The sequence below is a fragment of the Carassius carassius genome, chromosome 7 (genome assembly GCF_963082965.1).
Source record: "Carassius carassius chromosome 7, fCarCar2.1, whole genome shotgun sequence".
NCBI classification, from domain to species: domain Eukaryota; kingdom Metazoa; phylum Chordata; class Actinopteri; order Cypriniformes; family Cyprinidae; genus Carassius; species Carassius carassius.
In genome coordinates, this window is record NC_081761.1 from 13,819,118 (window position 1) to 13,842,933 (window position 23,816).

Below are 23,816 nucleotides of genomic sequence, written 5' to 3' on the forward strand. Positions count from 1 at the left end.
CCAGAGAAAATGGTTACTATTGTTTCACTGTGGTAACCAAAAATTATTTTACCAATTTTTTTTTTTTTAAATAAATAGAAATCCATTTGCAAAACAAAAAACAAAACAAGGTTATTGTACTTTTATATAGGCTAATAAAAGCATGGGAATTTTTGTAAGGGAAAAACATGACTCGTATATGTGAGGATTTCCAGTCAGGATTTAGACCGTATCATAGTACTGAGACTGCTCTCCTTAGAGTTACAAATGATCTGCTCTTATCATCTGATCATGGGTGTATCTCTCTATTAGTTTTATTGGATCTTAGTGCTGCGTTTGACACAATTGACCACAACATTCTCTTGCATAGACTTGAACACTTTGTTGGCATCAGTGGAAGTGCATTAGCATGGTTTAAATCGTACTTATATGACCGCCATCAGTTCGTAGCAGTGAATGAAGATGTATCCTATCGATCACAAGTGCAGTATGGAGTACCTCAAGGCTCAGTACTAGGGCCGCTACTCTTCACGCTTTATATGTTACCCTTGGGAGATATCATCAGGAAACATGGTGTTAGCTTTCACTGTTATGCTGATGATACTCAGCTCTATATTTCTTCGCAGCCCGGTGGAACACACCAATTTGAAAAACTAATGGATTGCATAGTCGATATAAAAAACTGGATGACGAGTAATTTCTTACTGCTAAATTCTGAAAAAACAGAGGTGTTAATTATAGGACCTAAAAACTCTGCTTGTAATAACCTAGAACACTGTCTAAGACTTGATGGTTGCTCTGTCAATTCTTCGTCATCAGTTAGGAACCTAGGTGTGCTATTTGATCGCAATCTTTCCTTAGAAAGCCACGTTTCTAGCATTTGTAAAACTGCATTTTTCCATCTCAAAAATATATCTAAATTACGGCCTATGCTCTCAATGTCAAATGCAGAAATGTTAATCCATGCATTTATGACCTCAAGGTTAGATTATTGTAATGCTTTATTGGGTGGTTGTTCTGCACGCTTAGTAAACAAACTACAGCTAGTCCAAAATGCAGCAGCAAGAGTTCTTACTAGAACCAGGAAGTATGACCATATTAGCCCGGTCCTGTCAACACTGCACTGGCTCCCTATCAAGCATCGCATAGATTTTAAAATATTGCTTATTACTTATAAAGCCCTGAATGGTTTAGCACCTCAGTATTTGAATGAGCTCCTTTTACATTATAATCCTCTATGTCCGCTACGTTCTCAAAACTCAGGCAATTTGATAATACCTAGAATATCAAAATCAACTGCAGGTGGCAGATCCTTTTCCTATTTGGCGCCCAAACTCTGGAATAACCTACCTAACATTGTTCGGGAGGCAGACACACTCTTGCAGTTTAAATCTAGATTAAAGACCCATCTCTTTAACCTGGCATACACATAACATACTAATATGCTTTTCTTATCCAAATCCGTTAAAGGATTTTTAGGCTGCATTATTAGGTAAACCGGAACCGGAAACACTTCCCATAACACCCTATGTACTTGCTACATCATTAGAAGAATGGCATCTACGCTAATATTTGTCTGTTTCTCTCTTGTTCCGAGGTCACCGTGGCCACCAGATCCAGTCTGTGTCCAGATCAGAGGGTCACTGCAGTCACCCGGATCCAGTACGTATCCAGACCAGATGCTGGATCAGCACCTAGAAAGGACCTCTACATCCCTGAAAGACAGTGGAGACCAGGACAACTAGAGCCCCAGATACAGATCCCCTGTAAAGACCTTGTCTCAGAGGAGCACCAGGACAAGACCACAGGAAACAGATGATTCTTCTGCACAATCTGACTTTGCTGCAGCCTGGAATTGAAGTACTGGTTTCATCTGGTCAGAGGAGAACTGGCCCCCCAATTGAGCCTGGTTTCTCCCAAGGTTTTTTTCTCCATTCTGTCACCGATGGAGTTTCGGTTCCTTGCCGCTGTCGCCTCTGGCTTGCTTAGTTGGGGACACTTCATCTACAGCGATATCGTTGACTTGATTGCAAATAAATGCACAGACACTATTTAACTGAACAGAGATGACATAACTGAATCCAATGATGAACTGCCTTTAACTATCATTTTTGCATTATTGACACTGTTTTCCTAATGAATGTTGTTCAGTTGCTTTGACGCAATGTATTTTGTTTAAAGCGCTATATAAATAAAGGTGACATTGACATTGACATTGACTCGTGTACAGTATTAGGATTTTTCTATAAATATATTGTAGTATTGTAGGGTATTGTATTGTAAAGTATAGTTTTGTTCAATCTTAAATATTAAAGTCATGAGAGAGATGGATAACAGGGCAAAATAAAGAGACTGAAGAGAAAAATAGAAGTGAAGGTGCAGTTCAGGAGAGAACTTTTAATTATTTAGCATGTCCCTAAATTAAAGATTTAAACCTTTTTTTATGTCAGGTTCATACAAAAAATAGTTTTGTCCATTAATTTGTTTGTATGAATTTGAATTTTCCAGTCTGAATTTTTTCCCAGTCCGAACCTCCTGTAAATTAATGGCAAAGACATGGTTTCATTTACTACACATAGGCCTACTGAAGCTTGCAGTGTTTTCAACCTCTGCCGCCTCAATATAGGAGTACACGAGCACATAAACATAATTTCTAGAACTGCTCTGTGTCACTTCATGTGCATTTTACTTATGTTGAGAAAACTATCATCATATACAAAGAGACAGCAGTTTAAAAAAAAACACCAATGTTTCAGGAGTTTATTACACAGAATACGTCACATGCTTATTAGATAACTGTATTTGAGTTAATGTATATGCTTTTATTTATTATTATTTAATTTTCACAAATTTAGAAAAGTAATCAAAAAGTACTCAAAAGTAATTAGTTACATTACTTTAATAAAGTAATTGAAAAAGTTACACTACTATTACATTTTAAACAGGGTAACTTGTAATCTGTAACCTATTACATTTCCAAAGTAACCTTCCCAACACTGGTGTACGGTATACTGTCCATGTCCAGAAAGGTAAGAAAAACATCATCAAAGAAGTCAATGTGACATCAGAGGGTCAGTTAGAATTTTTTGAAGCATCGAAAATACATTTTGGTCCAAAAATAGCAAAAACTACGTCTTTATTCAGCATTGTCTTCTCTTCCGTGTCTGTTGTGAGAGAGTTCAAAACAAAGCAGTTTGTGATATTTGGTTCGCAAATGAATCATTCGATGTAACCGGATCTTTTTGAACCAGTTCACCAAATCGAACTGAATCTTTTTAAACGGTTTGCATCTCCAATACGCATTAATCCACAAATGACTTAAGCTGTTAACTTGTTTAATGTGGCTGACACTCCCTCTGAGTTAAAATAAACCAACATCCCGTAGTAATTCATTTACTCAAACAGTACACTGACTGAACTGATGTGAAGAGAGAACTGAAGATGAACACCGAGCCGAGCCAGATAATGAACAAAACATTGACTCGTTCACGAGTCAAGAACCGGTTGCATCTATGGTTGCATCGGTTTTCGGATCACCAGTAGTTCTTTCTGACAGTTCGATTCAATAAACCAATTGAAGAAAACGGTTCACCGGTTCTTTTGCCTTCGACGTAATGGCGTCATTGGCGATGATTGACCTTGATTCAAGCCTTCGGTTTACCTGGGCTCATGAAATTAGCACAGAATCAATTCAGAATCAATCACCAAAAATTCAGTTCGGTTCAGACACTCTGTGTGTCAGTCTGATTCACGCTGAATCACACACATGCGCAGTATCATCAGCTCCTCGGTTCTCGAATCGGACGCGTCTGACAGAAACGGTTCTTGACTCGTGAACGAATCAATCTTTCGTTCGTTATCTGGCTCGGCTCGGCGTTCATCTTCAGTTCTCTCTTCACAACAGTTCAGTCAGTGTACTGTTTGAGTACATGAATTACTCTGGGATATTGGTTTATTTTAACTCGGAGGGAGTGTCAGCCACTTTAAAAAAGTTAACAGCTTAAGTCATTTGTGGATTAATGCTTATTGGAGACTTGAACCGTTTCAAACGATTCAGTTCGATTTGGTGAACTGGTTCAAGAAGATCCGATTATCGAATGATTAGTTCGCGATCCGGATATCAGTAAACATCTCGGTTATGTATGTAACCTTGGTTCCCTGAATAGGGAACGAGATGCTGCGGTGACGTCACCACGTATGGGAACACCTTCGGTGTGACGAATGTCTGAAGCCCTATACCATCCCGCCAATCCTATTGGCCAAATAGTGCGTGGCACCGCCCAGCATGCGTAGGCATATATATACCTGGTGCCGCGCGCCATTTACCTCAGATTTCATGACGAAGAAGAGAAGAAAGCTATCAAGGTATGGCACGGCCAGAACCGCAGCATCTCGTTCCCTCAGGGAACCAAGGTTACATACGTAACCGAGATGTTCCCTTTCATAGGTCACTTCGATGCTGCGGTGACGTCACCACGTATGGGAACGCTATACCATCACGCCTGACGTACCTGATAGCTTGGATCCAAGGAAGCATCTGCTCAAGCGGAGAGAACCCGGGAGCCAGGAGCCATCCTCACATCCAGACTGTAAGACCTGATAAAAGTGCTCGGTGAGGACCAGCCTGCCGCAGCACAGATATCATTCAAAGAAGATCCACTGAGAAAGGCTTGAGAAGAAGCCACTGCTCTTGTGGAATGACCTTTTACTCCTAAGGGCGAAGGGAGCCCGCGCGCCTCATAGGCCAAGGAAATAGCCTCCACCAGCCAATGGGACATGCGCTGTTTCGTAACTGCATGGCCCTTATTCTTATGTCCAAAACAGACAAACAGCTTGTCAGACTCACGCCATGGGGCAGTGCGATCCACATAAGTCTTCAACGCCCTCACAGGGCAAAGACTTAGATCTCCAGACTCTGTCGCAGCAGAAGAAAAAGCCTCCAGGACCACCTGCTGAAAATGAAAAGGATTAGACGCGACCTTAGGAACATAATTAGGCCTAGGTCGCAACAACACTTTCACAGAGCCTGGTGCAAACTCCATGCACGAGGGTGAGACAGAGAGAGCCTGTAAATCCCCAACTCTCTTGAGGGAGGATAAAGCCATGAGAAGAAGTGTCTTCAGAGTCAGGAGCTGATACAGTTTCCAGGGGCTCAAACGGATGCCCTGACAAACCCAGTAACACAATGGATAAATCCCATGAAGGAACTCGCACAGGGCGGAAAGGTCTCAACCGTCGCGCACCCTGTATAAAGCGAGAAACCAGTGGATGAAGACCCACTGAAACACCACCTATATGCTCATGGTGAGCTGAGATAGCTGCCACATAAACCTTCAGGGTGGCTGGTGTCAATCCCTCCGAAAAACGGTCTTGAAGAAACTCCAGTACTGAAGCCACAGGGCAGTAAACTGGATCCACATCATGAGTTTCACACCATGTCATAAACAGTTTCCACTTGAAAGCATATAAGCGTCTCGTAGAAACTGCTCTAGAGTTCAGTATAGTCTCGGTAGTTTCAGCAGAAAGACCGGGACATATCAACTCACTCCGCTCAGAGGCCACGCCCACAGGTTCCACAGATCTGGCCTCGGATGCCAGATCCGTCCCTGTGCTTGCGATAATAAATCCCGTCTGAGGGGAATCTCCACCGGAGAGCCCGCTAACAGATTGATGAGATCCGCAAACCACGGCTGTGTGTGCCATCGCGGAGCCACCAGCAGCAGCTGTCCCACTCTGTCCCACCGTATTCTGCATAATACCGCTGGGACCAGCCGAATCGGAGGAAACGCATACAAACTGGTCCTGGGCCAGCTGTGAGCTAGCGCATCTAGACCCAGGGGTGATGGAGGGCATAGGGAGAACCATAGCGGGCAATGCATAGTCGTGCTCGACGCGAATAAATCCACTTTCGCTTCCCCGAAAATATGCCATAGGTGATTCACCGTTTGGGGGTGTAATCTCCATTCCCCTTGTTCCAGAGCCTGTCTGGATAGTAAATCCGCTCCGAAGTTCAGTCGTCCGGGGATGTGAACAGCCCGGATCGACAGAAATCTGTCGTGAGACCAAAGAAGAATACGCCTCGCCAGCCTGCACAGGGGGCGAGAACGTAATCCTCCCTGATGGTTCAGATAAGCCACGACCGCAGTGTTGTCCGTTCTGAGAAGCACATGACGGCCGGTCAGTAGAGTCGAAAAATACTGGAGAGCCAGAAAAACCGCCAGTAATTCCAATTTGTTTATGTGCCAGCTGCGTTGTGCCGCTGTCCACACTCCGTGGGCTGGGCGCCCCTGACAAACAGCTCCCCACCCGGTCAAAGACGCATCTGTCGTGACAGTCTCTCGGGAAGCACAAATTCCCAGCCGAACCCCGGTGAGGAGAAATTCGGCTGATGTCCATTGTTTTAACGACATCACACACCTCCGCGTCACCGAGATCGTTCGATGCGGAGAACAACGGGGTGAAATATTCTGTCGTTTCGTCCACCACTGAAACGGGCGCATGTAAAGCAAACCCAGATGAATCACGGGAAGCGCCGCCGCCATTAGACCTAGCAGTCTGAGGCACAGTCTCACTGTCACTGTGTGACCCGCCCTGAAGTGCTGAACGCATGACGTAATCGACTGAGCGCGCGGGACAAAGCTTTGCTGTCATCGCGCGAGAGTCCAATTCTATTCCCAGAAAAGTAATCCGTTGAGAGGGGATTAACACACTTTTCTGGAAGTTTGTGCGTAACCCCAGGCTGTGTAAATGATTCAGCACAATATCTCGATGAGAGTGTGCTTGAGTCTGAGATTGCGCTAACACCAGCCAGTCGTCCAGATAGTTTAACCCACGGACGCCCCAGAGCCGCAACGGGGCCAGAGCTGCGTCCATGCATTTTGAGAATGTACGGGGAGCTAGCGCTAAGCCAAAGGGAAGAACGCGGTACTGATACGCTTTGCCCTCCAAAGCGAATCTGAGGAACTTCCGGTGTCTCTCGATGATCTGAATATGAAAATAAGCATCCTTCAGATCGATCGTGACAAACCAGTCGTTTGGTTGAATCTGAGACAAAATAGATTTTACCGTCAACATCTTGAATTTGCTCGACCTGAGTGCAAGATTTAGACGGCGTAAATCCAGAATGGGTCGTAATCCGCCGTCCTTTTTTGGTACCACAGAATAACGGCTGTAAAACCCTGACTCCATCTGAGAGGGGTGTACTTCTTCTATAGCCCCTTTGCTCAGTAGAGCTAACATTTCCTGTCTCAGCACCGCCATGTCCATCGGTTTCATCACCGTGGAGAGAATTCCGCGGAAAGGGGGCGGGCCTTTCCGAAACTGAATGGTGTATCCGTGACAAATTGTGTGTAACACCCATTGAGAAATGCCGGGCAAGCGTTCCCACGCGGCCCGAAACAATATTAGCGGTTTCAAAATGTTCGTTTCCTGCAACGCTGTTGCACACATAGAAATGTCCGGGCACGAAAGACTCACGGTGTTCATGCACAGGGGAAGTATATGTATAGCAGCCATTGCATCTCGTTGTACGTAATCCTGAAACGTGTCCACGGCAGGAATTAGGCCAACAGATTGAGCATCGGGCTCTGCCGCTAGCGAAACAGCGGCGGCTGTGCGAGCCGTCATGACGGGCCGTTCGATGACGACCCTTTGAAGCGCTCCTCGAGCTCTGAAAACTGGATCGTGCATAGTGTCTGAGGAAGCGATTGGTGTTACAGTTTGCTCCAATGCTGTTCGAGGCGCTGTTTGCGGCGAAACAGTCAGGGTTTGAGCGTGGGGACTGCAATGAGAGTGTTGGATGCGCGAAAGCGGTCCAACAGCGCTCTCTAGCGGAGGGCACAGTCCCTGGCAGGCAGCGAAAAAATCAGGAGCTGCTGTTAGGTGCCCGAGAACGAGAGGCATTGGCCGTCGAACTCAGGTTCAACCTTTTTCGCTGGCGTTGTTGAGCCGGTGGAACAACCCTAGGGCCCCAGTCCTTGCGAGGGGGTGCCATAGGTGAAGGCTCTTCCAGAGAGGGCGCCTGACGGCGTTCAACCTCTCTGGGTCTGCGGGGAATCAGCTGGCGGAAAGCGGCTGATTGCTGTTTCGCTGCTCTGAACTTCTCCACCACTGAAGTGACAGCCTCTCCAAATAAACCGTCCTTAGACACAGGGGCATCCATGAGGAAAGATTTATTCTTTTCCTTTATATCGGTGAGATTAAGCCAGAGGTGGCGCTCAACCGTAATTAATCCAGCCATGGAACGGCCCACTGCTCGAGCAGTATGTTTGGTAGCACGAAGCGCCAAATCAGTTGCTCGCCGTAGTTCCTTGACCGCCTCAGGTGTAATGCCGTCCCCCTCGTCCAATCCTTTTAACAGCTCCGCTTGGTAGGCCTGAAGGACCACCATAGAATGAAGCGAAGCAGCCGCTTGGCCAGCGGCCATATAGGATTTTCCCACTAAACTAGACGTGACTCGACACGCCTTCGAGGGGAGGAGGGGGCGGGACTTCCACGCCGCGGCCGAATTAGGCGCAAGATGTTCGGCGAGAGTCTCTTCCACCGGCGGTATCGCTGTATAGCCATGACTCGCCACGCCCGAAATGGTGGCGAAATCCGCGGCCGCAGTGTTCGTGATGCGCGCCGCAAACGGCTGTTTCCAGGACCTCGAAACCTCCTGGTGGAGGTCCGGGAAAAAGGGTAAAGGCCTCCGGGGCTGCGCAGGTGTCCGACTAGTTAGGAAACGGTCGTCCAGCTTCGAAGAAGGTTGGGCCTCGGCCTTCTCAACCTCCCATTCCAGCCCCAATGTACCCACTGCACGGGAAACCACATCCAACAGCTCACTGTAGGAGGGGGAAACACGCCTCTCCTGTCCACTAGGAGGGAGAGGGCTCGTGTCGGCCGCGAAGTCCTCGGACCCCGAGGCCGCAGTGGAAAGAACGTCGTCATCATGGCGGTCACAACCGAAGGAGATGGCACTACATGCCCCCGGTGTGGGCCGTAAATCCTCACAGGAAAAGACGACAGGTTCAAAAGTTTTCCTGTGTATTAGGGTAGGGGAGAGCGAGCGATGTGGAGAGTAATTTTACATCGCTGAACTGTCCTCGAACTCCCTGTCACACGTGTCACCCCAAGCTATCACCTCGTGCGGTGCCTCGGCAGTCGCAGAAGTGGTGTGGCGGGGGTTAGACACGGCAACATCGGAGAACACATCTACCCTAGAGCGAAGCACCCTGAGTCGCAGGCCATCGCAATGGGGGCATGAAGAAAGGCCGCTAAGCGCCTCCTGTGCGTGGTGTAAGCCTAGGCAAACTACGCACCTGTCATGAGTGTCCCCCTGAACGATGTACCTGGTACACGGGTCCTTGCACTTTTTGAAGCTCGTCGCGTCCGCGGAGAGGAGTATACTGCTCGTAGACGATCGCTGAGAACGAGAGACAATAGGGCACAGAAGATTCGCTTCGTACTGAAGGAATGAAATCTGAGGTAAATGGCGCACGGCACCAGGTATATATATGCCTACGCATGCTGGGCATTGCCACGCGCTATTTGGCCAATAGGATTGGCGGGATGGTATAGGGCTTCAGACATTCGTCACACCGAAGGTGTTCCCATACGTGGTGACGTCACCGCAGCATCGACGTGACCTATGAAAGGGAACTGCAATGTTTTGAACTCGCTCACAACAGACCCGGAAGAGAAGACAATGATGAATAAAGTCGTATTTTTTGCTATTTTTGGACCAAAACGTATTTTCGATGCTTCAAAAAATTCTAATTCTGAAAAAAAGTCAAGCCATATATTTAGTCAAGCCATACCCTTAAAACATTCATTTTCATTTATTCAATAAAAAGAAAAAAAATCATTAATTATTCTTAACTATTTTATTTAAGACAACGCACATTTTTAAGGCAAACAATCTTGACTATACATGTGCTGCGTCTGATTTCAACCTTTTTTATGCCAAAAACTAAACTCCCCCTCAAAGATTTATCAAGTTGTTTTGTAATGCATTTGTATAACATACAGTCCACCAGATGGTGCTGCTCTCTCTTAAGCCCAGAGCGAGATGAAGAGAAGCAGAAACGAAATCGTGTGAGAGCAGAGCGCTGTCATGAAGTAGAACAGCTGGGGTGTTTAAAGGGACTGGACTGCGTGCCCACGAACACACTACACTGAGGTATTTCTAATCAATACACATAACAGAGAACAGATGTGTTATGCCCACAGGAACAGCTTCATTTTGCTATTATGCGCTCAGAGAATAACTTTGACAACGAGACTAGAAGAAGTGGACATTTAATGTGGTCACTCTAGCAGCTAATGAGCTAACTGTAAACAAACCTATCTGAGTACAGTAAACAGTGTAGTTTAAACGATAAAAATCATACCGCAGGCAGTTTACACTCATGCGATAAGTTTTTATATAGGAATTTCGCCTATATCTAGTCTGCCTTTTATGTCATTGTTTTATCAGCAGATTGTGGGAGTGGGCCTGCATTAATAACTCATGCACATAGACGCTTGTAAATGACACATTTGGGCTTGCTACATTAAGCTTTAATAGTGAATTATGATGCATAGGGCTGACTTCATTTATAAATATGGATTTATGGCAAATTCATTTAGAACTGACAATGATGTAAGTAAACACACTGTTGGATTATATCTGTAGGTTTGATTGTCAGTGATCGCAGTGATGAAATCCTAGTCGGTGATTAGTCTGTACAGGACCCAAATCATTATGTTACTATGGCTAGACGGTCAGTCAAATGCATGCAAGAAGTAGCTGTAGGACTTTTGTAACTCTAACTGTGTTATTCACAGCATGTTTTGTTGTGTAATCATGATTGTGAAGGGGAAGTATAATTGCAGACGGTGTGCCCTGCAGGTAGAACCTCTGGGAGGCAGCAGGGAGAGGTCAGGATGGCAGGTGTTGGGGCAAGTGCCCCGGCTAACCCTGCCTGTAAGATCATGACCTTCAGACCTACCATGGAGGAGTTTAAGGACTTCAACCAATACCTGGTTTACATGGAGTCTCAGGGAGCTCATCGTGCTGGACTGGCCAAGGTTGGTATGTTTATGCATGTGATGGATAGTAAAATGTGTATTGTACATATAATTATAACAGCAGTCCAAAATATAAAATCTAAATGCACAATATAGGTCCATTGTATGTTAGTTTTACTTTCAATCAGCGAGGACAGCACAAAAGAGTGATGGGTTTTTTATTTTTAATCATTATTATTTATTTATATTAAAAAAAGATCACAACTCTAATATAAAAAAATATAATAATAATTGTAGTAATAGTAAGATAGTAATCAAATAATATTGTGTAATCCTTTAATATTTTAATAACTTTAATAGAAATAATAGAAGGTAATATATAAAATATAATATACCATATTAATTTTTATTTAGTAATTGTCTTTATATATATATATATATATATATATATATATATATATATATATATATATATATATATACACACACACACACACACACACACACACACACACACACACACACACACACACACACACACACACACACAGTGTAACGATATGTGGATGTGTATACACACACACTCTCTTGGACCAAAAACAGTGGCTTCATCTTTCTTAAAGCATATCTTAATTACTTCCACAGATTATTCCACCCAAGGGCTGGAAGCCACGTCGCAATTACGATGACATTGATGATTTGGTCATTCAAGCACCTATTCAGCAGATGGTTGCTGGCCAATCAGGACTCTTCACCCAGTACAACATCCAGAAGAAACCGCTCACTGTGCAAGAATTCCGCAGACTGGCCAACAGTGACATGTAAGTGACAACTGTTATGCTACTCTAACTACATTTAAAGGGTTAGTTCACCCAGATAGCAAATTTATGTAATTAATAACTTACCCTCATGTTGTTTCAAACCTGTAAGACCTCCGTTTATCTTTGGAACACAGTTTAAGATATTTTAGATTTAGTCCGAGAGCTCTCAGTCCCTCCATTGAAGCTGTGTGTACAGTATACTGTCCATGTTCAGAAAGGTAAGAAAAACATCATCAAAGTAGTCCATGTGACATCAGAGGGTCAGTTAGAATTTTTTGAAGCATCGAAAATACATTTTGGTCTAAAAAATGTGCAAAAACGACGACTTTATTCAGCATTGTCTTCTCTTCCGAGTCTGTTGTGAGAGAGAGTTCAAATCAAAGCAGTCTGGATATCCGGTTCACGAACGAATCATTCAGTTCACCAAATCGAACTGAATCATTTTAAACGGTTCGCATCTCTAATACGCATTAATCCACAAATGACTTAAGCTGTTAACTTTTTTAATGTGGCTGACACTCCCTCTGAGTAACTGATTCTGTGCTAGTGTTATGAGTGCGGGTAAACCGAAGGCTTGAATCAAGGGCAATCATCGCAAATGACGCCATTATACGTCGAGCGCAAAAGAACCGGTGAACCGTTTTCTTCAACTGGTTTATTGAATCGAACTGTCCGAAAGAACTACTGGTGATCCGAAAACCGATGCAACCGGTTCTTCACTCGTAAACGAGTCAGTCTATTGTTCGCTATCTGGCTCGGCTCGGTGTTCATCTTCAGTTTTCTCTTCACAGCAGTTCAGTCAGTGTACTGTTTGAGTGCATCCATTACTCCGGGATATTGGTTTGTTTGAACTCAGAGGGAGTGTCAGCCACATTAAAAAAGTTAACAGCTTAAGTCATTTGTGGATTAATGCGTATTAGAGATGCGAACCGTTTAAAACGATTCAGTTCGATTTGATGAACTGAATGATTCGTTCGCGAACCGGATATCCAGCTGCTTTGTTTTGAACTCTCTCTCTCAACAGACACGGAAGAGAAGACAATGCTGAATAAAGTCGTCGTTTTTGCACATTTTTTGGACCAAAATGTATTTTCGATGCTTCAAAAAATTCTAACTGACCCTCTGATGTCACATGGACTACTTTGATGATGTTTTTCTTACCTTTCTGGACATGGACAGTATACCGTTCACACAGCTTCAATGGAGGGACTGAAAGCTCTCGGACTAAATCTAAAATATCTTAAACTGTGTTCCAAAGATAAACGGAGGTTTTACGGGTTTGAAACAACATCAGGTTATTAATTACATAAATTTGCTATCTGGGTGAACTAACCCTTTAAACACAGTATGTGCATGCAGTAATATTCCGTGGATTGCATTCACATTCTAAGCATTTCTTTATACCGTATTCAGCCATAACCTACAGTCTAGGTTATTCTTTCATATTTCCAAAAAAGCAAAGCAGTGCATAAACAATAGCAGATGTGTTTACTAAATAGAAATCAATCAATAAATAAACACTCCATATATTAAACTCTAAATTATTTTAAATATGAATAAATATTAATATCTAAACTAAAATATTTTTGGAAAGTATTATTGGAATATTTATGTTTAAAATACAGTTTCATACAATGCCATGCAGTTTACAAACACCTCTGGTTTGGTTCCTTTGTGCATTGTTATATGCTGGACTTCTATTGCACTCTGTAATAAGATTCCTTTAAATGATGGATTGACCTATATTCGTTAAGGCCATCTGGAGATGTGTGATTTACCTACTCAGGTACTGCACACCTCGCTACCTGAACTATGAAGACCTGGAGAGGAAGTACTGGAAGAATCTGACATTCGTCTCGCCCATCTATGGTGCTGATGTGAGCGGCACACTCTATGATGAGGTGAGGATGCAGGTGGACCACAGCCCTTGTGCTCTGAATGTCCAGCGTAACGTTCCTCAAATGGAATGTGAATGCTATGTGTGTTATGAATGAATGAATATGGTCATAAATTACCATTGTCTTTACGTGGTATTTTAAGATAATTATGATAAAAATAAAAACACAAAAAATATTCATTAATCATTTGTGAAATGATGAGGGGAAATATGTAAGAATCAAAACATCTTGGTAGTGCCATGGTACTTTCTTTATTGTGCTGTGAAGTGGTAAGCAGGTGATAGTTGAGCTAATGTTTGCTGCTCTTATCTCAGGACATTAAGGAGTGGAACATCGGGCACCTGAACTCAATCTTGGATGTGATTGAAGAGGATTGTGGAGTGTCCATTCAGGGTGTAAACACACCCTATCTGTACTTTGGAATGTGGAAAACCAGCTTCTCCTGGCACACGGAGGACATGGACCTCTACAGCATCAACTACCTGCACTTTGGGGAGCCCAAATCCTGGTAGGACTCACTGTGGTTTTCTGGGTTTCTCGAGAATGCATGGATTTATTTGAACTTCTTTCTTCATTTACCTCAGAGGACCTGAAATTCTGCCATTTTAAAAAAAAATAAATACCATTTTCACAGGTATGCCATCCCTCCAGAGCACGGGAAGAGATTGGAACGTCTTGCCATAGGTACATTTTTTTTAAATGTAAAACTAAAAAGTAGTCTTTTAAAAGAGTGTGCAGTTTATTCACATCTAATATGAAATAAATCATATATATATATACAGTACAGACCAAAAGTTTGGACACACCTTCTCATTCAAAGAGTTTTCTTTATTTTCATGACTATGAAAATTGTAGAGTCACAGTGAAGGCATCAAAACTATGAATTAACACATGTGTATTTATATACATAACAAAAAAGTGTGAAACAACTGAAAATGTCATATTCTAGGTTCTTCAAAGTAGCCACCTTTTGCTTTGATTACTGCTTTGCACACTCTTGGCATTCTCTTGATGAGCTTCAAGAGGTAGTCACCTGAAATGGTCTTCCAACAGTCTTGAAGGAGTTCCCAGAGATGCTTAGCACTTGTTGGCCCTTTTTCCTTCACTCTGCGGTCCAGCTCACCCCTAAACCATCTCGATTGGGTTCAGGTCCGGTGACTGTGGAGGCCAGGTCATCTGGCGCAGCACCCCATCACTCTCCTTCTTGGTCAAATAGCCCTTACACAGCCTGGAGGTGTGTTTGGGGTCATTGTCCTGTTGAAAAATAAATGATGGTCCAACTAAACTGGATGGAATAGCATGCCGCTGCAAGATGCTGTGGTAGCCATGCTGGTTCAGTATGCCTTCAATTTTGAATAAATCCCCAACAGTGTCACCAGCAAAGCACCCCCACACCATCACACCTCCTCCTCCATGCTTCACGGTGGGAACCAGGCATGTAGAGTCCATCCGTTCACCTTTTCTGCGTCGCACAAAGACACGGTGGTTGGAACCAAAGATCTCAAATTTGGACACATCAGACCAAAGCACAGATTTCCTCTGGTCTAATGTCCATTCCTTGTGTCCTTTAGCCCAAACAAGTCTCTTCTGCTTGTTGCCTTTCTTTAGCAGTGGTTTCCTAGCAGATATTCTACCATGAAGGCCTGATTCACACGGTCTCCTCTTGAACAGTTGTTCTAGAGATGTGTCTGCTGCTAGAACTCCGTGTGCCATTGACCTGGTCTCTAATCTGAGCTGCTGTTAACCTGCGATTTCTGAAGCTGGTGACTCGGATGAACTTATCCTCCGCAGCAGAGGTGACTCTTGGTCTTCCTTTCCTGGGGCGGTCCGCATGTGAGCCAGTTTCTTTGTAGCGCTTGATGGTTTTTGTGACTGCACTTGGGGACACTTTCAAAGTTTTCCCAATTTTTCGGATTGACTGACCTTCATTTCTTAAAGTAATGATGGCCACTCGTTTTCCTGTACTTAGCTGCTTTTTCCTTCCATAATACAAATTCTAACAGTCTATTCAGTAGGACTATCAGCTGTGTATCCACCTGACTTCTGCACAACACAACTGATGGTCCCAACCCCATTTATAAGGCAAGAAATCACACTTATTAAACCTGACAGGGATCACCTGTGAAGTGAAAACCATTTCAGGTGACTACCTCTTGAAGCTCATCAAGAGAATGCCAAGAGTGTGCAAAGCAGTAATCAAAGCAAAAGGTGGCTACTTTGAAGAACCTACAATAGGACATATTTTCAGTTGTTTCACACTTTTTGTTATGTATATAATTCCACATGTGTTAATTCATAGTTTTGATGCCTTCAGTGTTACTCTACAATTTTCATAGAAATGAAAATAAAGAAAACTCTTTGAATGAGAAGGTGTGTCCAAACTTTTGGTCTATACTGTATATATATATATATATATATATATATATATATATATATATGAAGAGTTTAGATGCAAAAGCCTCTAAGTATCATCTAAAATTATTATCTAAAATTAGCATTTCTATCAGGCTACTTTGTTTAAATTCAGTAATTTTACTTTAATGGCAAGTATAGATCATTTTCTAAGCAATTAAAGTGAAATAACTGAACATAAATATAGGAGCCTGATAAAAAAAAAAAAAAGCTCATTTTAGAAGAAAATTTCAGACTGCACTAAGAGGCTTTTGCATCTGAACTCCTCATATCTTTTGCATTCTTTCTAAAGATAGATATGCTTGCATACAGTAAAATGTCCAGGTTTTGACTTTGTTTTCTTATTGTTTTCATACCTGAAAGTAACAACTCAAAATTAGTTTGACCAAAAGTGTGCAGGCATTGTATATGATCAACCAATCATGCTGTGCAAGAAGGTGGAGGCTACAGAAAATGGTCAAAGCAATGCAAATAAACACACATATAATGTATGAGAACGGTAGAGAGCACATCAATAGCAAAACAAGTCATAAACCTAGACATTTTAGGCAATTTAGATATCCTGGACAGGACATGTCCAGAAAAAAAGGTGTATGGATGTATCTAGATAACCTAGACATAACTATTCACTTTGTGTTGTGCTGGGCGTGATAAATGTGTCTTTGTCTTTAGGTTTCTTTCCTAACAGTTTTAAAAGCTGTGAGGCGTTCCTGAGACACAAGATGACACTGATATCCCCCTCTGTACTAAAGAAATACAGCATACCATTTGATAAGGCAATCCACAGTCTTTTAAAACTATTTTAGTTTTAAGAATAATGTTGTGGTGTCTCATTTTGCCAAGTATGTGTTCAAAATACACTGATATATTATTACAGATAACACAGGAAGCGGGGGAGTTTATGATCACATTTCCCTATGGTTACCACGCTGGCTTCAACCACGGCTTCAACTGTGCTGAATCCACCAATTTTGCCAGTATCCGGTGGATCAATTATGGAAAAGTTGCTACGCAGGTACTAAGAAGCACATAATAACAGCTGTTGCTGATGTAAATCTGGCACCTTCATTTTACCTTCGTCTGCAACTGTTGAACATTGGATGCTCTTTTTTTTTTTATTTTATTTTTTTGTGTAAAACCTGTCCTCTTGCAGTGTACATGCAGTAAGGACATGGTGAAGATCTCCATGGATCCATTTGTTAGACGATTCCAGCCAGATCGCTATCAGGCTTGGACACAAGGCAAAGACTCATGTCCATTGGATCACACCTTGGCCACACCTAGCACCACACCGGAGCTGCAGAGCTGGCTTCAGAGGCGTCGCAGGAAAGCACCTTCCACCTCAAGGTATAAGCAGGGTTTCAACAAGGTATACCGTCTATAGTCAGCTTCCTTTTTCAGGTCAACTGCTTTCAGAACAATAGTTTGAAGAGACGTTGGCTGAGCAACTTGGGTTATAAGTCTGCTTCCAATAATCCATAAATCATTTTTGTTAATTGAAAGTAAGTTGAAATTAAAAATAATAATAAATCAGATGGAAAATTTGAACTTAAAATGTAAATAAAAATATAATGTTGTAGTATTTAAAGGGTTAGTTCACCGAAAAATTCAAAATTATGTCATTAATAACTCACCCTCATGTCGTTCCAAACCCGTGAGACCTCTGTTCATCTTCGGAACACAGTTTAAATATATTTTAGATTTAGTCCGAGAGCTCTCAGTGCCTCCATTGAAGCTGTGTGTACGGTATACTGTCCATGCTTAGAAAGGTAAGAAAAACATCTTCAAAGTAGTCCATCTGACATCAGAGGGTCAGTTAGAATTTTTTGAAGCATCGAAAATACATTTTGGTCCAAAAATAGCAAAAACTACGGTTACATCGAATGATTCGTTCGCGAACCGGATATCATTGAACTGCTTTGCTTTGACATGGAAGAGAAGACAATGCTGAATAAAGTCTTCGTTTTTGCTATTTTTGTACCAAAATGTATTTTCGATACTTCAAAAAATTCTAACTGACCCTCTGATGTCACATTGACTACTTTGATGATGTTTTTCTTACCTTTTCTTACCTTTATTAATGACATAATTTTCATTTTTCAGTGAACTAACCCTTTGAGTATGAGTTTGAGTACTTGAGCACACTATTTAAAGTACTTTACAAAACAATTATCAGACCTTAACATTTGATACTGTAGGTAGTAACAGAGACATTTGAAGCCAAATTTCTAAATTAGCATTAAAAAAAAACATCTTTCATGCAGAGGTCAATCAGTATAGATATTGTTTGAAACAAAAATGCTGTTTGCTAGCAGGTTCAGTTCACAGTCTTGAATAGTGAATGATTCATCTTTTTGTATCAACAGTCTCCATTATGCACGTGCATGCTCCAAACGACTGAAGACTGTGGACTCTGCAACAGAGAAGGGCGGTGGTCGCAGGAGTAGAGGAGAAGCATTAACATCGAAAAACGAGGATAATGAAGACTCAGTAAAAAACCAAAATCAATCACAGTACTCAGGTGAATTAAAAGGCTGTTATTGGTATTATTTGTGTAAGCTCACAATACATTCTTCAATCACAATACATGTCCTCCTTTAATACATTCCCATGCTACTGCTGCGTCATTTGCAGTTGTTCTCTACTTAAGAAATAAATGTAAATGCATTTCCATATTTATTTTGTGTGTTATTGATTTTCAAATATAATTTGATGTGATCTGATAACACACTCAAATTTAGTACAGTCCTAGTTCTAGTCCTAGTTCATCACAACGTAGCATTTTTGTCAAATCCAAATGAAAACGTGTGGTCTATGGTATGGTTTATTATGGTATAATGTTTTGACTGGCCTGTCAGAAAAATTCCAAAATAAATAAAATACATTATCTGAATAAATGAAAATTAAATGCACAGTACTGTTGGGATCAGTGTGTTTTTAATTCTTTATTTAGCAGTGACTAACTAGATTAATAAATAGATTAAATGCAGAAAATAATAGAAACATTTAGAATAAATAGATGCAATTGATCGGTAACATTTTACATTTCATTTTACATTTCATGCATTATTAAAATAACAAGTTTTGTTAGTTAACATAAGTTAATGCACTGTGAACTAACATGAACAAACAGTGAATGTACGACTGTATTTTTATTAACTCGCATTAACAAAGATTAATAAAGTGTAATAAATGTAGTGTTCATTGTTGGTTCATGTTAATTAACGAATGACACCTTAATGTAAAGTGTTTCCAATTTATCAAAAGTGACATGTTTAATTTTACAAAAGATTTATATTTCAAATACATGCTGCTCTTTTAACTTTTATATTCAACAAAGAATCCTGAAAAATGGATCCAAAAAACATGAATCCACTGATTCCACACAAATATTAAGCGGCAACACAAATGTTTTCAACTGACAATAACAAGAAATGTTTTGACATTTCAGAATGATTTAAGGCTGTTAATAATTCAGCTTTGCCATCACTGGAATGAATATCATTGAAAAGTATATTAAATAGGGAAACTGTTATAAAAAAGGTTACTGTTTTTATAGTTGTTTTGATCATGTATCCTTGTTAAGCATAAGCATTGAAATCCCCAAACTTTGGAGTTCAGCTATAACTACATGTCTGTTTATATTTCGGTTTTATTGTTTTGTCTTTTTATTTAGGGCTCACTGGTCCATGTCGACAAATGTGTGTTGTGAAAGTAACAAGAGTGGAGAATGATTTGCTTGCCCACTCCACCAGACAAGTCAAAGATGTGTCCCCTGAGCAACTCTCGACCCCTCTACTCACCCCCAGATCCAGGCAGAGTGATCTTAATCTAGGTCACACAAGCTCCCAGACATCTTTAACTTTCAATGAAGGTCGAGTATCCACAAACTCAAACTCCACTGCACAGCCTGGACCTGAATCAACCACAGACAGCAGCGTCACTGTGGATGTGACTCTGGACTCAGAAAGAACTGCTGAAAGTCCTTATCAAACATTAAACTGTGAACCTGTTTCAGTAACAAGTGCTCCTTCTATTCCTGTGACACATTCACCGAGACTTAATTCCACTGGTTCTGCGGTTTTATTTTCAGAAACTGATTCCCAACAAGCTAAAATTGAAACTGAAGAGATGGTTGCCGATATCTTGACTAAGAACAGCATCGATTGCTGCACATCAGCACTTTACAAAGAGCAAAGCTCGATCCGTCTAGACTCTCCTCTTCAGGGTTTGGAAACCTCAGAAAACAGAACAAACGCTGAAATCCAGAATGCTTCATTTAGTGAAATGCCTCTTCTAATGCCCGAGCTCATAGAAGAGAGAGTCAATCCTCAATCTCTTGCACCTGAAATGCCCTCGCTGACTCTCGCTGTCCGACCTGACAGCACAAATCACAGACCTCACAGTCCCAACATTAATGCACCTGTTCTCTATCTGGAAAAATCACACTCTCCTCCTGTTATAACCGATGATGTGGGGACTTGTTCTGAAAGACCTTTTCCCGATTGGCTCTTTGTTGCACTCCAAGAAGGTGCAAGCCGATCACAAAACTCAATCTCAGACACCTTTAGAGCAAAACCAGGATCTCCTTCCTTAGTTTCACAATGGGGGCCACCAGAGGAATCCAAACAGGAAGGATATGAACACGTCCCGTCCACAGATGGGGACACTCAAAATGAGTCCATTTCTAAAATCACTACTCAGAGTATTTTACAATGTTCTACCGTAGCAGCTGTGGATTCAATGGACACCTGTGACTCTGAAATGGCCAGTGGAGACAAACAAAGTTCTCTCAGTCTCCAAGAGCAGTCAAGCTCTCTCACATGCTCCCAGGGCCCCTACATGGAGTCCAAACCCTTCACCATTTGGAAAAACCTCAGCTCCCAGAATCCTGCAGTGCTCATCGAGAGCTTGCAGCCTGAGCTGGTAGTTGGTCTTACCACAGGTGTGAGCAGTCTTACAGATTATGCCCATGACTCGCTGCCCTACACCATGTGGTCCGAATTAGGGTGCCAAAAAGAAAAGTTCCCTGATTCTCCAAACTCTTTACCATGCACTCAGACTTTGACCAACCTGGAGCCCATTCCTATGCAGTGCCATATTGGAGACATGGCTCCAAACGCACCTCCTGATCTGAAGCAGCAGAACGTGGAGTTGGAACCAGCTGAAGCTTGTGTGCTCAGTGAGCAGACAGACTCTCAGGAACCTCAGGAGGAAGAGTTTAAAGGTCAGGAGTATTATGAAGGTCCAAAGTCAGAGAATGATGGGTCTGTGAGCGACTCTGATTCGTGTGAATCAGGGGATAAAGGTGCTGACAGCAGCAGTGAATCCAGTGAGGAGAACGCCATAAGTGACCCTGAGTATGTGGAAACGGGTTTGGAGCCAGGGGAAGTCTGTACCGTGAGTTCTGGTGCTATACAATGACAAGAAATGTGTCCTCTCTACAACATAGTTCTTAGATTCTGACCTAACCTAACAGTGACTGTGGTGACAAGACATTTGGCTGATTGCCTGGTTTCAACTTTAATCATAACCTACAGGATGAAGCTGCTCACAGTAAAATCTCAATGGTCAAAAGTTTTACCTGCATGTTTAATAACAGATGTGCTCTGATTGGATTTTGTTTTGCCTCGTCATTTTCTCTTTTAAATTAACTAAACCTAAACTAAAATTTGCATACAAATGAAAAGCACGGACACTAGTGGGGTTTTTAATTTAATTATTCTTTTTTTTAAGTAATTTATTTTTTATATATTTTAGATTTTAGGTATTTTTATGTATATTTTATTATTTGTTTTGTATATGTGTGCTCTGATTGGATTTTGTTTTGCCATGTCATTTTATCTTTTAGATTATCTAAACTTAACTGAACCTAAACTCAATTTTGCATACAAATGAGAAGCACATACACTGGTGGGGTTTTTAATTTAAAGTTTTTTTTTTATTAATTATTATTTTTTATATATACATTTAGAGATTGAGATATTTTTATGTATGTTTTATTATTTGTTTTATATACAGTATATATCTTTACTGTGAGTCTTTACTGTGACTTTAATGCATCCTTGCTCAATAAAAATGTTCATTAAAAGTATTAAAACCTTACTGACCATAAACTTTTATATTAATTTACACTTGCTGTGAATCCAGTGAAATTATGTCTGCACACATAAATCAGAACACTCACTCGCTTTTCACACCTTAACACCTTGTAAACCGTGTCAAAGCATTGATAAATGTGCACATACTATATGCACACGTGCACAATAAAGGTAGCACATTATTGTATATTTTTTGAAAAGTGTCTCTTTCTCACTGAATCTCCTCTTTGCCTCTTTCTTTTTCTTTTTCTTTTTTTTTTGTTCTCACAGTATCACATGCAAACTGTTAAGAAGGCAGCCAAGAGTTGGCGTCACCCCCTCAGAAAACCCACTGCAAGAGCAGTGCCAAGTGCTGTGAAACAGCAGGCTGCCAGCAATGATGGTGATTGTTTAACCACTTTCAATTTTATCATGAGCGATAAACAATAGAAATTTGAACAATTGTTGTATTAGTACTTTTATTAATAACATATTATGTTTTATTATATTCCAAATATTTCCTCACCCCTGAATATTTATCTGTACCACATGCTGTCATTAGACAAAATTGCACTAATATTACATTGTTGCATTCCGTCATAATTTTCATTATTTATCCATGTATATGTGCAGACTGACATTTTTGCTCCACATCATGCACACATGTATAATTTTAAGAAGCAGTGTGAAGTTACATAATTAATTATACTAAATTAACATGTTAAACTGACAGCCTTGGAGTCAATATTTATTTGTATGTCTGTCTCAGAGACTTTAGAGGACTGTGCAACTAAAGAAGAGGAACCAGAAACTGAGGAATGGGCAAAGCCTTTAGCACATCTGTGGCAACACAGAAAAGCTCATTTTCAATATGAACGAGAGTACAACACAACTGCAGCTAAAACCTCTCCACACTGTGCTGTCTGCACCCTTTTCATGCCATACTATCAGGTAACTTTTGTATAGAGTATATATATTGATTTGTGTATTTGTGCTTTGTTTCATAGAGATATTTCAATCTCTTGTTTTTGCTCTCACAGTCTGATAATTTTGAGGAGAGAAGGCATGATGTCTTGATGAATGCTGCCACAGAGTCTCCGGGATCATGTTCACAGGAGGCGGGCTTGAGATCACAACCTCTGATTCCTGAAATTTGCTTTGCTTACCAGGAGGGTCCATGTCCCTTGAACACACTTCTAGAGGAGGATGGATCCAGTCCTCTTGTGGCCTGTAATAGTTGCTGTGTTCAAGTTCATGCCAGTACGTCCCTGAGAGCATTCAACAACAAACCTAACACATAAAAAATTCCTAAATATATTTTTTATTTAATCTGATATTGTGATATTGTGAATTTCAGTACCAATCAGGTCAGTTTTCAGTGTCAGATGATACTTCAGAAATCATTGGTGCTAAAGAAACATTTTATTATTATACATTTTAAAAACAGTTGTGCTGCTTAATCTTTTTGTGGTGATCATTTGTTTTAGGATTCTTTGATGAATAGAAAGTTTAAAAGAACAGCATTTATTTAAAATGGAAATACTCTGTAACTATGTAAAAGTCTTAACTGTCACTTTTGATCAATGAAATATATGCTTGCTGAATAAAGGTAATAATTCATTTAAAAAATCTTTAAT

At 41.2% G+C, this 23,816-nt stretch overlaps 1 protein-coding gene across 3 annotated transcripts in view; it reads left to right on the top strand.

Annotated features, from left to right (window-relative positions):
• Window positions 1-10,012: 10,012 nt before the first annotated feature.
• The window catches only part of kdm4c (lysine (K)-specific demethylase 4C), a 30,733-nt gene continuing 16,929 nt past the window's right edge, over window positions 10,013-23,816 (top strand). For 2 of the 3 annotated variants that reach the window (XM_059553952.1, XM_059553953.1), the window contains exons 1-14: window positions 10,013-10,138; window positions 10,850-11,028; window positions 11,614-11,789; window positions 13,576-13,690; window positions 14,002-14,195; window positions 14,322-14,371; window positions 16,772-16,875; window positions 16,977-17,114; window positions 17,253-17,446; window positions 18,466-18,620; window positions 19,776-21,499; window positions 22,471-22,582; window positions 22,949-23,130; window positions 23,220-23,439. In XM_059553952.1, coding sequence (XP_059409935.1) covers window positions 10,885-11,028; window positions 11,614-11,789; window positions 13,576-13,690; window positions 14,002-14,195; window positions 14,322-14,371; window positions 16,772-16,875; window positions 16,977-17,114; window positions 17,253-17,446; window positions 18,466-18,620; window positions 19,776-21,499; window positions 22,471-22,582; window positions 22,949-23,130; window positions 23,220-23,439 — 3,508 coding nt within the window. In that variant the 5' untranslated portion in view covers window positions 10,013-10,138; window positions 10,850-10,884. Of the gene's footprint in view, window positions 10,139-10,849; window positions 11,029-11,613; window positions 11,790-13,543; window positions 13,691-14,001; window positions 14,196-14,321; window positions 14,372-16,771; window positions 16,876-16,976; window positions 17,115-17,252; window positions 17,447-18,465; window positions 18,621-19,775; window positions 21,500-22,470; window positions 22,583-22,948; window positions 23,131-23,219; window positions 23,440-23,816 lie in introns of those variants that run through there. The other variant, XM_059553954.1, reaches the window with a different exon arrangement.